We start from the raw sequence: 13,816 nt of genomic DNA, 5'->3' as shown, positions 1-13,816 counted from the left end.
GCAGAGGGTGAGAGAGAAAAGAGAAAAGGGTGAGGGAGGGAGAGATGTTCACATGCAGACAAGTTTTCAAACAAAAAGCACATTTTTAGTATAATGAAGTGCACTGCATTTGAGCAGTCTAAATACCAGGGGCCAAGATTGTGGGCAGGTACGGTTGATTCACCTGCTCTCCTTGTCCTCTCCATTCTCTGACCCCATAACTCATATTTAGGGTCATCTTGCCCTCTAATGGCAATAATTGTCTTCAGGAAGAAAAATTTTCCAGGGAAGGAAGGGTTGAAAAAGAAAGCAGTGATTCCCCATGGACCTGAATTTTTTCATTTCTTTTTGTCATTGTTGGCTTCTTTGGGGGGTTATCTTTGTTTGCTTATATATTTTTGAAGTGTACAAAAAAAAAAAAAAAAAAAAAAAAACCCTAGTAAGGCTTAAACTTTGTTTTTGTTTTGTTATGCTTCCCCGCCCCCCAAATACTCTTAGCTCTCCAAATTTCATGTGGCATTAGGTAAGTAAAGATTTGTGTGGTTGACACACAACACAGTGCTGTAAACAAGCACAACTTGACACTGGGCCACAGGAATATCATCACAGATTTGAAGAACTACAACACCATTCAAAATACAGATAGGAGCCATGGTAAGGAACAGAGTCTGAAGATACCATAAGAGAGTCAGATAGGGAGAAATGAAGGAAAAGAAAGGAAGAAAAGAGAGAAAAAAAAAAAAAAAGCCCACGAAATAGAACTCAGGAATATCTGCATAACAGACTACCATAAATAGAGGAAATTCCCCAAGGCACTGCAGAGAAGTAGTGCAGAGTTATAGCAGGCAGAATACACCTGGAAAGGGTACTAGGGTAGGTGTGGGGACTTTTAAAGCTTCACTGTGTGTGGAAATAGATGGGCTTGACTTTCCCAGAAAGGATCTTGGGCACTTGCACAGAGATGATCTCTGCCATCATTTCTGGAAAGTCCACGCTCACCATGTGGGACTTGATCAGCAGGTCAAAAGTGAACTGATGAAGCTCTCGTGCAATCTGCAGGGGGAATAAGAGGGGAAGAACATAGAGATGATGAAGAGTTTGCTTTTACTAGGAACTCTTCCCACCTCTAATTTCTGGTCCTGTTAACTATTTGTTTCCACCACCACCTCTTCCCTTGTTCTTCTCTCCTGTCCATGCTTGTGTGTGTGTGTGTGTGTGTGTGTGCATGTGTGTGTGCATGTGTGTGAGAGAAATGTTCTCAAGGGATTGAGTGCTCCCAGGAGATCTTTTACACTATTGCAAGTTCTCTGACTCAGGACTGGGTGTTCCTCTTACTCAACACACACACAAACAGCCACTCACACTCACAAACTCTCTCTCTCTCACACACAACTCAGGGATGGGAGAGTGGGGGACATCTAGCTAGGTCTGTTGTGTCTGTGTAGAGGACTCTTTTATGATTCCCAACTGCTTTGTTCTCAACTCCTCCACCTCTTTCACAACATCCAGCTGGAACATTGTGACTTGTGTTCCTTTTTTCTAGACTGCATTTTCTTTCTGGACCACACTCAAAGCCAGAAAGTGATGGAAGCACCTCCCAGCAGATGGTGTCAGAGCCTGGGGGGAGCATGTTATCATTTGGCTCTATCAGGCTACTCTCCTTGACAAAGCACCCTCCATCTTTTGCTTACAGGCTGCACAGAGTCCAGGAGCTTGGTGAGCTGGTAGAAGCGTCTTGAGCAGGATGTGGGATTTTTTCTCTTGCATGCAATGATACGATCAAGTTCCTTGATGTAGTTCATTCGAAGCTCATCAAAGAATTTTTGGTTTTTCAGCCCATCCACAGGAACTGATATAGGATGAAGACAGAATGGGGAGAGGAAGCATGTCCAGGAATGTACATTAGACAAAGCACCAAATTTTTGATCACAAACTTGATTGTTATGCCACAGGGAGGGAACCATCTACTTGGATTCTTGTCAGTTGAAGTTTATGTGTCTTGGGGAAAAGGCTAGCTGGACTCAATGAGAAGGATATCAGGTAAAGAACATTTACTGAACCATTCCCCTTCCTAGTTTTCTCATCTACCCATTTTTTAGGACTTGATGTGGCACTGTAGGATAAGCATTGGACTGTTAACTCCGGGTTGGTGGTTCAAACCCACCAGCCACTCCTTGGAAACCGTATAGGGGGTCACTATGAATCAGAATAGACTCCACGCACATAACAACAACAATTATATGTTGTTTATAGCCTAGCTTTCTAGTCCTAGTGTGGCATTGTAGGTTAATGTGCTGGACTGCAATGATGGTTTGAATTACAACATCGGCGGTTTAAGCTCACCAGCTGTTCCTTGGAAACCCTATACAGGGTTGCTATGGGTCGGAACTGACTTGAAGGCACATAACAACAGTAGTCTAGCTCTTATTTAGACAATTAAAACACATGGCTTTAAATATTAAATTTTGTCTCCTATCTCACTCAAAGAGGTTAAGACAGCACTCTGCTTAGAAGAGACATTAAAGAATGGTTTCTGGAATGCCAAATAAACCTTGTTTGAGTTGCTTGCTAGAAGTCTTGGTGGTACAGTGGCTAAGTGATCTGCTGTAAACTGAAAGGTTGGCAGTTCGAAACCACCAGGCACTTTGTGGGAGAACAATGTGGCAGTCTACTTCCATAAAAATTTATAGCCTTGAAAACCCTATGGGACAGCTCTACTGTGTCCTAGAGTTGAGATAAATAAGAATTGACTATACAGCAATGGGTCTGTTTGGTTGTTCTTGGCTTGAGTTGCTTACATAATCTTTCCACTGTTGACAGTAGAAAAGATCCCTTCAAGGAAACATCCCTCTCATTCTATCTTGCAAGTGGGTATTAGGTGACTTTTGCTTGTTTCTATGGTGGAAGCTATAAGGGAACTCAGAAATCTGTTTAAACCAGTCAAATTGACCTTGATCCCAAAGAAACATTGGGGGTAGATGAGAGTCTGATTGATGGTGACTAAATTTTAGCAAAGAAAATGGTCTCTAATCATGAAATTGGTCTTTGTCAGGAAAAAGAATACTGCGGACAGGGAGAGGGACAAATAGAATTTCCAGGGGCTGGATTTTCACTTTATAACCCTTTAAAGGTAAAACAGCCCTTTTCTGAGCCCACATGTCCTCAGGGGCACTAACTGCCCATCTAGGCACTTACTAATGCTGAACAGAAGCAACGCCTTCATGCACAGGAATTCCTGGGGGGTGATTTGGAGCCATCCAAACTCTTGGGATAGGTGCCTCATTCGGACACACTGACTATACATCCGGGACTTGTGCATGCGGTACCTGGGAAGAAGACACACAGAGGAAAGAGAGATGTGAGAGGAGACTTAAAACCAGCCCAGGAATAATGCCTTGGTGCCTTCCCCTTTCCAAGTTCTCCAAGAAAGCCTCATGTTTTTTTTTTTGTTGTTGTTGTTGCTGTTTTAATGACGAGGAACATGGTTGTTCTCCACCCCCGACCCCTCTTCCCTATTTTTCCAAAATGCTGACATTTTGATAACAACTCATCTCCCCTGGCCAGGATATGGGTTAGTACATGGAATTTCCAGGTCTTCTTGTTCCTCCTGTTTCCTGAAATAGGGACAGGAAAGCTTAGCTCAATGAACATAATGGGGTAGGTGCACAGTCTCCCAGACTACAGGTTTAATATCCCAACTATAGTCAGAGCTAGAATATGCTTCCTAGGCAGCCCAACTGGGAGGATTTCTAGGAAATAGACCAAAGAAAGCAGCTCTTAACATAAAGATACCTGGATTCTCACATGATCACAGATCATGTCAATTCTTCTGCCTTGACTGCCATATTCCTTGAATGCCATATTCCATATTAGAAATTTAATCATTTATTTAAAACCTTACAGGGGAAAAGGCTCTACATTTTTTTTTTTTTGTGTGTGTGTGTGTGTATGTGTTTTCAAAATGAATTCCAGAGCTTCTCAAATCAGTCAAGAAGTGTTTCTGAATGTCTAACCCAAATGACCCCTGCTGATGGGGAGCCCACTTTCTCATAAACTGGCCATTTCTTACCACAATTTGGGAGCTGCAAACATGTGTAAGATTCTTTATTATAGTGATTTTCTAATGCATTATCCCATTCATATCTTAAATGGTATGGATAAGTGGCCAAGGCTTGGACAGGCTTCTCAGCAGGGAGCAACATTGCTGTTTCATGATTGGTTTTGCCACACCATTAACAGAAGACACAACTTCCTCCTGCTACTTGGGTGAGAAGGCCTTCCTTGTTTTTAGAACTTAAGAAAACAAAGACAGAAATTGATGTAGTATGCTGAGAAATAGATGGGAATTCCACATTCCCCACCCAAAATGAAAAAGATAAAGAGATCCTGGGTTGGATATGAAGGCTGTGGTTTGTCATTTTGTTCCTCAAACTATTAACCTGGTCCAGAAGATGAGGATGTAGAAGTATTCAAGCTAAGGAACAATTGGAAAGCAGACGTGTTAAGACAGTAATACAAGTCAATTGACAATAGCTGTGTTTCTCCAAGCTCTTTTACCCTAGAATTTTTTAGTAAGATCTGATGACCTTGGGGCTTGGCTGACCTCAGGTCTATCTTGTACTTCCAGACCTCTATGGATTACACCATTGTAGTCTTTTCACCATTGAAATCAGCTTCCTGGATAGAAGATTATTGTACATTGCTGCAGATCCCAAGTAGACAGAAGGTGGGGAGGGGAGAAAAAGAAGTAAAGAAAGAGAAATAATTCAGATAGCAGGGTATGAAAAGGGGAGAAAAGGTCACAAAGAATAGGGAGAATGTTAAATAAAATAAAGTGAAAGGAGGAATGAGGGAGAAGGGGAAAGACAAGAATGACATTTGGAAGGAGAGCAGGGGTAGGTGAGAATAAAAGAGAGTGGATAAGAGGGGAGATTAGGATTGAAAAACACTGAGCACTTTATTTGGTGTATAGTAATTACTCCATAACTGACTTGATTCTATTCACCATTCTGTAGACAATGCAACTGAGGATCAGGGAAGTTCAATAATTTATCCAAGGTCACAAACTAGTGTTCAGTCCCATTAATCATGACAACATGTGCTCTCCACAAAGAAATGATAATAGAATTTGGTGTCAGTGAGATCTGCAAGTGGGTTGGCCCAGCTTGAAAAAGCCCTGTCTTTTGCTGTGGGCCTCAGAATTTTGATCAGTACCTTGAGGAGTTTGGTATTGATTTCTGGGTCTCAATTGGAGTGGTAGAAATGTGGGGGACAGTTTGGGCTGTCACAGTGTTTGAGATTCCATCAATTGTCTATTGGACAGGTACCAGGGATGTTAAACATATTCCAATGTGTAGGATCATCCTGAACAATCTAAAACGATTTCTCCTTAAATGTCAGCAGCATTCTTGTTGAGAAAAAATGATTCCTGGTGTTTCTTGGGACCCTGAGAGTTTTAACATGGTAGGTTGCTACAAGAGGAAAGGGGGTCTATTGTTTTAGGAGCCCTAGTGGGCTTGGCCTGCTGACTTTGTGGGGAGACCTGTGGCACATATGAATGATGTGGATGAGACTGGGCTAGAAAATTGAGATGGTGTGCCACATACAGCAGCATAGAAGGAAATTGTTGTTGTTGTTATGTGCCATGGAGTCGGTTCCGACTCATAGTGATCCTGTACAGGGTTTCCGAGGCTATAAATCTTTACGGGGACAGAAAGCCTCATCTTTCTTCCGCGGAACAGCTGGTAGTTTTGAACTGCTGACCTTGTGGTTCACAGCCTGATTCGTAACCACTACGCTACCAGAGAAAATAATTATTACCTTCCAAATTCCCAAAGACCGTGGGATTCTGAGGAAACTGATGCAGGTGCCCTCAATAACTCACATGGAAGTGTAGGTGGGAGACCAAAATAATCAGGAAGGGAGCTTTTCAAGGCCTGCTCCAGATGATGGCATCATAGGTAACTCTTTGGAGGCCTGGAAACCACAGAGCAATTCATGTCAAAAGCTCAGTGGTAATTCTTAGCATCTCATTGGTAAGATTGGCTGAGTTGGGAGAGGGCAACTGGGGACGTTCATTCTCCCCATCATGGAATTGTGTGGAATTGTGGTACTGGAAGGAACCACTGGCTTGTAGATTTTATTTTAAGCCTCTTTTGGGTTACAGGGGTGGAAGGGAGGGAAGGTTAATTCCTTTCCCAACCAAAATGATTCTATGTGGTAAGACTGGCTTAAGGTTCTTGGGAAGATTTTTCTAGCCAGCTCTATTCACAATGCTACAGAGGAACTTTAAACAGCAGACCCAGATAATGCTATTAATATTAAACATATGGAGCATCTTTTAATACAAAAGGACTTCTTTTATATTTTGTGGCTACTATGGATCAGGCATTCTGCATCCATTAGTTCTCATTCAGCCATCATAACACACCATTTTAGAAGGTCTATTATTATTAACTGCTGACATTGTGGTTATCAGTCCAGTTCTTATCCTGTAGCACCAGATGTTTGAAAATAATAGAGCTGAAGTTTTTGTCTAGAAAAGTGTAATTTCAGTATTTGAGGGCTTAACTAATTCATGAAGGATCAGTAGAGTTGGCAGGAAGGCAGGCATAAATAAAAAAAAAAAAAATTTAAGGAAAATGACTAGGCTAAGTCACATAACCAGAGAATGGTGGAGCTTCTCTCCATATCAGTTACCATCATGAGAAAGTAGGATTTGGAATTATGCAAACTTAAATTTGAATCTTCTTTCCAACATGCATTAGCTGTGTGACCTTGAATGAGTCTATTTTTCTGAGCCTGGTTTTTCACATCCATAAAAATAGGATTATATATAAAAAGGATCTCTGGTAGTGTAGTGGTTATGAATCGGGCTGCTAGTCTCACGGTCAGAAGTTCGAAACTACCAGCTGTTCCGTGGGAGAAAGATGAGGCTTTCTGCTCCAGTAAAGATTTACAGCCTTGGAAACCTTGTACGGGTTGCTATGAGTCGGAACCGACTCCATGGCATATCACAGCAACAACAACATATAAAAGGGGAAATTACTTTGATTTCCATGAAAACTCACTGAAATGTTATTTACAAAGTATCTAGCACAGTTCTGGCACAAAATAGTTGCCCAACAAATAGTGGCCTTCAGTGGTACCCAAATAACACTATCTGAGCTCCTTCTTCATACCAGGGCTTGTGCTAGGAGTTTGGGAAAATATTTCATCAAAATATGATCCTTGCTGTGCCTTTGGAAGAAGTCTGAAAGAGGAAACCCACAATGGCAATTCAGAATCCTGAGGCACAGCCACATTAGCACCTGTTACTATCTAAAGGCAAGAGATAGTGGGCTGGTTACAAAATTCAGGATAAAAAATTGAAGAATAACATGAAGCAGAAAGTTAAAGCCTTAAAAGACCTTGGAAGCTATAAGACTGAAGTGTCATTAGAACTACTCAAGAAGTTCAGTTTTTCTAATTTCTCAGGGGCAGGATCTGAGAGTTCGAACCAAATAGCTTAGAATTTGAATTCCAGCTGCAACAGTCACTAGCTGTGTGATCTTAGGTAAGTTGATACTTCTTATTGAACAACATCTTCTTCATTCACACACACAAAATAAGGAATTACCTAGACATAATTAGAGCATATATATAGAACCAATAGCCAACATCACTCTCAAGGAATAGAAAGTGAAAGCATTCCCCTTGCTAACCACAACCAGACAAAATGCCCTTTATCATTCACTCCTATTCAATATTATGCTGGAAGGCTTATTCAGAGATATAAGGCACGAAAGAGAAATTAAAGGTATCCAAACTAGCAAGGAAGAAGTAAAACACTCTCTATTTGCAGAAGATATTATCCCATAAATAGAAAATCCCAAAGACTCCAAAAAGAAATCATTGGAACTCACTGAAAGAGTCAGCAAAGTGGCAGGGTACAAGATCAACATACAAAAACCAGTCACATTCCTTTACATTAATAAAGAAAGCTCTGAAAAAGAAAACAGGAAAACAAAGACCTACAAAAATGGAAGGATAAACCAAGCTTACAGATAGGAAGACAGAAATTTGTGAAAATGTCAACACTACCCAAAGCAGTTTCTAGATATAATTCAATCCCAATCTAGATTCTAACATCATTCTTTAAAGCAGTGGAAAAATGATCATGAACTTTATATGGAAAGGAAAGAGACCTCGGATAAGCAAAGCACTCTTTAAGAAGAACAAAGTAGAAAAAAAAGAGTAATCTGCTACAATTTGATTAACTTGACCTATACTTATGGATGCAGTAGCTCAAAAGAGGGAAGGAATCTTTACAGCGAAGATCATTCCCACCCCCTCAGTACACAGGGTTGACAAGGATGGGCAACTTAGACATTGGCTAAAGGAGCTCTGGTAGCATAGTGGTTATGAATCAGGCTGTGAACCTTAAGGCCAGCAGTTCGAAACTACCAGCTGCTCCGCGGGAGAAAGATGAGGCGTTCTGCTCCCGTCAAGATTTACAGCCTCGGAAACCCTGCACAGGGTCGCTATGGGCCAGAACCGACTCAACGACACTTAACAACAACAACAACCCAAAACTAGGGGGCTACAAAAGCACGAAGTGACTGGCTTACAAGCTTTCAAGAGGGAGCCTAGTTTCAGAAGGTACAGGGGAGGGTAGAATTCCCCACTGAGTGGTTTCCAACCTGTCTGGATGGGCTGGTGAAAGGAGATGGGGATAAGACTCTTGTGGTTCAATAGTGAATAATTGCTATCGGGACTGATTGTGAGTGTTGCAAATGTAAAGGTAGACATTTTGTAACAAAAGGAAAGGAGTGTTTGATCTTGCAGTCTAGGAGCGGAGGACCCTGGGACCATAAGGCAAAAGAGTGGAGTGTGGGACCCTATCCAGAGAAGCAGTGACACCAGAAATGGAGGATCTCTGCAGACAATGATGTAGAGAGATGGAGTGGCTGGGGACTCTGGACTCAGGGAGGGAGAGGGGCTGTGTGCTGATGGCTGGGGAGCAGGCTTGCGGGGTGCGCTCTTTGGTTGTTTAAATGGTTGTATATTCCTGAGTGCTTCGGTGTACATCCCTGCCCCCCCCCAAAAAAAAAGCAACAACATTGGAATGGAATCAAATGCTGTTGAATGATGATGCATGTAGTGATTGTAATCATTGCAATGAAACTGGTTAACAACCTGCCATACGCAGATAATCAACTTTGATTGCTGATAGTAAAGAAGAATTAAAATACTTACCTCAATGACTGCAGCCTTCAGTATAGAGTGCAACTCAATGTGAAGAAAAAACAAACAAACAAACAAAAATACCCCTCACAACTGGACCAAAAAATAACATCATGATAAATGGAGAAAAGATGGTCTTATTAGGGCACCTTCAAAATTAAGGTCCAATCAAAACAGTGGCTTCTGAGAAGATCTGCTGGGCCAGTGACGTTCAAGGCAAAGAAGTCAGCTCAGAAAACTATAACAACTTCTGGGGATTCCAAGGTTTTCTCAAAGAAAACAGGAAAGTCATGAGTGCTTATTAGAAATAAATTTTTTAAGAAAATTGAAATCTTCATCAGTGAGAAAAAGGCCTGGAAAAATGTGCCAACGAATTTTTTTTTCTCCCCATCAAAACAATACATCTACTTATTCTTCAGGGATAAGAAGGGCAAACCTACAAGGAATTCACTGAGATACCTTACCTCCTACACTTCGCAGCCCCGATCTTGGCCCTTCAGATATTTTTGGTTCCCTACACTCAAAAACATTTAAGAGGAACAAGATTTGATTCCCTCAGATATGCCACCTTGGAAACCCTATACAGAGTCGCTATGAGTAGGATCTGACTCAACAGCACTTAACAACAACAACAATATATACACACAATGGAATACTATGCTATACTGAAGAAAAATGATGAATCTGAGAAACACCTCAATGTGAGTGAACTTGGAGGACATTATGTTGAGTGAAATTAGTCAATCACGAAAAGACAAATATTGTATGAGATCACTATTATAAAGTCAAGAAAAGATTTTCATGCTAAAAGAAACATTCTTTGGTCGTTACCAAAGGTGGGAAGGAAGGGAGAGTAATTCACTGACCAGAGGGTAAACACATGTTAACTTGAGTGCTGGAGAAGGCAAAATACAAGAGAGAGGTTGGAAGAAGAATGATGGAGACGGGGGAAGACACAAGGAGTGCAAGAGTTAAAAGGAATAGAAGTAAATTTTGCTCTATACACAATTCTGCACTAACAGTGATCTATGGGTAGGTACATGGACAAATACACAGGCTGAACAGGTATGACAGGAAGACTGGGAGTATACTCACAAATATTAAAAGTTTGGCATAGGATATTTGTACATGATACAAATATATACGTACATAAACATAAACAAGGAGCTCTGGTAGCATAGTAGTTACAAATTGGGCTGCTAATCTCAACAGTTCGAAACTACCAGTTGTTCAGCAGCAGAAAGATGAGGCTTTCTACTCCTGTAAAGATTCACAGCCTCAGAAACCCCATGCAGGGTTGCTATGAGTCAGGACCAACTCCATGGCACTTAACCACCATCACCATAAACATAAACATTGTCGTTGTTGTTGTTGTTGTCAGGTGCCATCGAGTCGGAACCGACTCATAGCGACCCTATGCACAGCAGAACGAAACAATGTTCGATCCTGGGCCAACCTCACTACCGCTGCCACACCTGAGTCCATCAATGATGCCACCTGGCTGATCCATCTCGTTGGGGGTCTTCCTCTTTTTCTCTGACCCTCCACCCTACCCAGCATGACATCCTTCTCCAGCGATTGTTTCCTCCGGACAATATGTCCAAAGTAGGAGAGACGAAGTTTAGCCATCCTGGCCTCTAAGGAGCACTCTGGCTGCACTTCTTCCAAAACAGATTTATTGGTTCTTTTGGCAGTCCATGGCACTTTCAGTATTCTCCTCCAACACCACAACTCAAAGGCATCAATTCTTCTACGATCCTCCATAAACATACAGGAGGTAAAATTATGAAAACTTCTTAGATACTATCAAACAAACACCTTGAGGCAATGAGTTGCAGTGCCTGGGGGCTCAAGACCATAGTCTTGGTGGACATCATGGTCAATTGGCATATCAAAGTCCACAAAGACAATGTTCTACATCCTAGTTTGGTGAGTATCAGTTGAGATCTTAAAAGCTCATGAGCAGCCATCTAAGGTGCAACTATTGGTTTCTCCCTGTAGGAGGGAAGAAGAGTGATGGAAACTGAAAATGCTTTGAATCAATTAGTTTAATGGACTAACGGAACAAGTTAACATCAATCTCCATGACCCTGAGACCAGAAGAACTGGAGGGTGGCCAGGTACAACTACCAACTGCTTTGAAAAGGATCACATTGGAAGGTTGTGGATAGAGTGGGAGAAAATGTGGAACAAAACTCAAAATTATGAAAAATGACCAGATTTACTGGTCAGAAAGAGACTGGAAGAACCCCAAACTATGGCCCATGGTCACCTTTCAGATCTGGAACTGGTCACCCTCATGGTTCAATTTTCAGCCAAGCAATAGGCAGGTAAATATGGGGACAACATAACAAGTGTAGAATGCACAACATATACTAGTCAACCATTCAAAATTAAAAGAGCAGCATTTATCTAAGGACAAAATTTGGAAGGGTTGGGAAAATGGGAAGTGGGATAATTGATATCACATGAAGGGGACTGCAATCATTTAAACAAAAGGAAGTATACACTTTATTGAATGTATAAATGATGATTTGCTCTCTAAATCTTCATTCAATTCACAATAAAAATTAAGAAAAAAAGGGAATTAACCATTGTCTATGGCCATACCATCCTCAGTGCATGTGATTTCAACATAGGAAATTACATCAATGTCACTGAATTGTTCATGTATTATAGACATTTTTGAGATGGAATATGTTTTGTTACGTGTATTTCCACCACAATCAAAATGAAAGGGGTGGGGATTACAGTTGCTATCTCAAAAGGTTGTCATGAGGACTCACTGAGATGATATATAACAAATATTTATCATAGTCCCGGCACAAAGTAGTTAATTAAAAAATGATGGCTAGCAGTAACTCAGTTGTAGCAAAGGAACCAAAGAAACTTCAGTCCTCACAACCAGTTTCTCTGCTTCTTCCTATGTTGCTTAGAGTATAGGGGAGGGGCCTATACCTGGGCTTCTGAGTTAAGGCACAAAGTAAGTCAGAAATATGGCCAAAATACCAGGGTTGGGAAGGGAATGAATTCAGAAACACCATCAGTAACACCAACATACCCCCAGCTCCCGCCATAAGACACCTCCCAACAATTTACTTTCCAGTGTGGGCAAAGCCACCTCAGACTAGCTTGGCTATCACTTCCATTACTTCACCTGCATGTCAAATGGGCTAGGCCTCACCATTACTCCTACTATCCCCATTCCCACCATCTAGGTCTGGGTTGGCTGCTGTGCTTATGTGAAGTCTGGGCCCAGAAGAACTTACTCATTGAAAACCAAGTCAGGTGCGAAGTAGAGCATCCTGGAGTTGACATTGGTGAAAGATCGCCAGCCCATGGCAAACACCATGAGACCCATCCAGGAATACTGAATGACTGCCATCTGATCATCCACATGTAAGTTGCGGAAACCTGGAGAGGAAGGGCAGGGGCAGTGGTCACATTGGACATCGAAGGGCAGAGCTAAGTAAAGTCCTCTGCTGGGAAATGAATCTCTGGCACTCAAGCAGCCCCTGAGGAGCCCAGGGAACATCAATACTAGCCACCGAGGGAAGGTTAAAAAAGACAAAAGTAAATAAATAAATAAAATATTGTGTGGAAAAGTTCCTTGCCCTCCCTACTTCACTGAGCTGCAATTGTAACGCTCATATGGAATGATGATAGAGGTAAGGAGGACATTGTCAGTTTTTATAGAACTGGTTGTTTATAATGAATGAATTGTTTTCTAAGCATGTTATTTATGTTAACTTGTTTAATCCTTACAGAAAAACAATGAAGTAGAAATTATTAATGGACAGGTTTCAACAAAGCTTCCAGATTAAGAACAAAGTAGAAAGAAGGAATAGGCATGTCCACTGAAAACCTTATTAATAGTGGCAAAACTTTGTCTGATATATTGCCAGATAAAGCGCTCCTCATGTTGTTAGACACTCAAAATATGACCGTGGAAGAGCCACCTTCTCAAAGTATGTTGTTATTAAGTGCTGTCAAGTTGGTTTCGGCTCATGTTGACCCTATATAGGGTTTCCAAGAAGCAGCTGATGGGTTTGAACTGGCAACCTTGTAGTTTACAGTGACTTTATGTGGATGGAATAAATCTTCCAGGACCTTCATTTGCTGTGGCACATGACTGAAAATAAGAAGAAATAGCTGAAAATATCCATTATACTTAATTAATTATTAGGGCCACAGATAAACATTAAACATGTCCAAGAAGTAAAAGCAGATGACCATATCAAAATATGTCCAGAAAAAAGATAAAATATCTGAGACAAATGAACCAGAAGTAGACCTTCTTTCCATGCTGGAAGGAGGGCAGGCTTTGGAGATACCAGAGAAAGAATTCAGAAAAATGATTATAAAATGTCTCAAAACACTTTACAATGGAGTTTAGAAAAATAAGGAAGAAGTCAGAAAAGCGCTACAGAAACAATCAAACAAGACAGAAACAGCATTGGTAACAATCCAAAACCTACAGAAAGAGGTCCAAACAATCAACAACAAGATGGCAGAAATAGAAAACTCCCTGAAAGGGCAGTGGAGTAGAATAGATGAGATGGAAGGAAGAATCAGTGAGCTGGAAGACAAGTCTCTCAATACCACTAAGATA

The 13,816-nt window shown here is 41.2% G+C and overlaps 1 protein-coding gene across 11 annotated transcripts in view; it reads right to left on the bottom strand.

Moving 5' to 3' along the window:
• Positions 1 to 737: 737 nt before the first annotated feature.
• Positions 738 to 13,816, bottom strand: part of LOC102815479 (androgen receptor-like) — a 378,724-nt gene continuing 365,645 nt past the window's right edge. For all 11 annotated transcript variants that reach the window (XM_006868490.1, XM_006868494.1, XM_006868495.1 and 8 more), the window contains 4 exons: positions 12,474 to 12,618; positions 3,175 to 3,305; positions 1,671 to 1,828; positions 738 to 1,032 (listed from right to left, as the gene is read on the bottom strand). In XM_006868490.1, the coding sequence (XP_006868552.1) occupies positions 877 to 1,032; positions 1,671 to 1,828; positions 3,175 to 3,305; positions 12,474 to 12,618 (590 nt within the window). In that variant the 3' untranslated portion in view covers positions 738 to 876. The remainder of the gene's footprint in view (positions 1,033 to 1,670; positions 1,829 to 3,174; positions 3,306 to 12,473; positions 12,619 to 13,816) is intronic.

Source organism: Chrysochloris asiatica, unplaced genomic scaffold (assembly GCF_000296735.1).
Source record: "Chrysochloris asiatica unplaced genomic scaffold, ChrAsi1.0 scaffold00118, whole genome shotgun sequence".
NCBI classification, from domain to species: domain Eukaryota; kingdom Metazoa; phylum Chordata; class Mammalia; order Afrosoricida; family Chrysochloridae; genus Chrysochloris; species Chrysochloris asiatica.
This window is presented reverse-complemented; position numbering and strand designations above follow the sequence as displayed.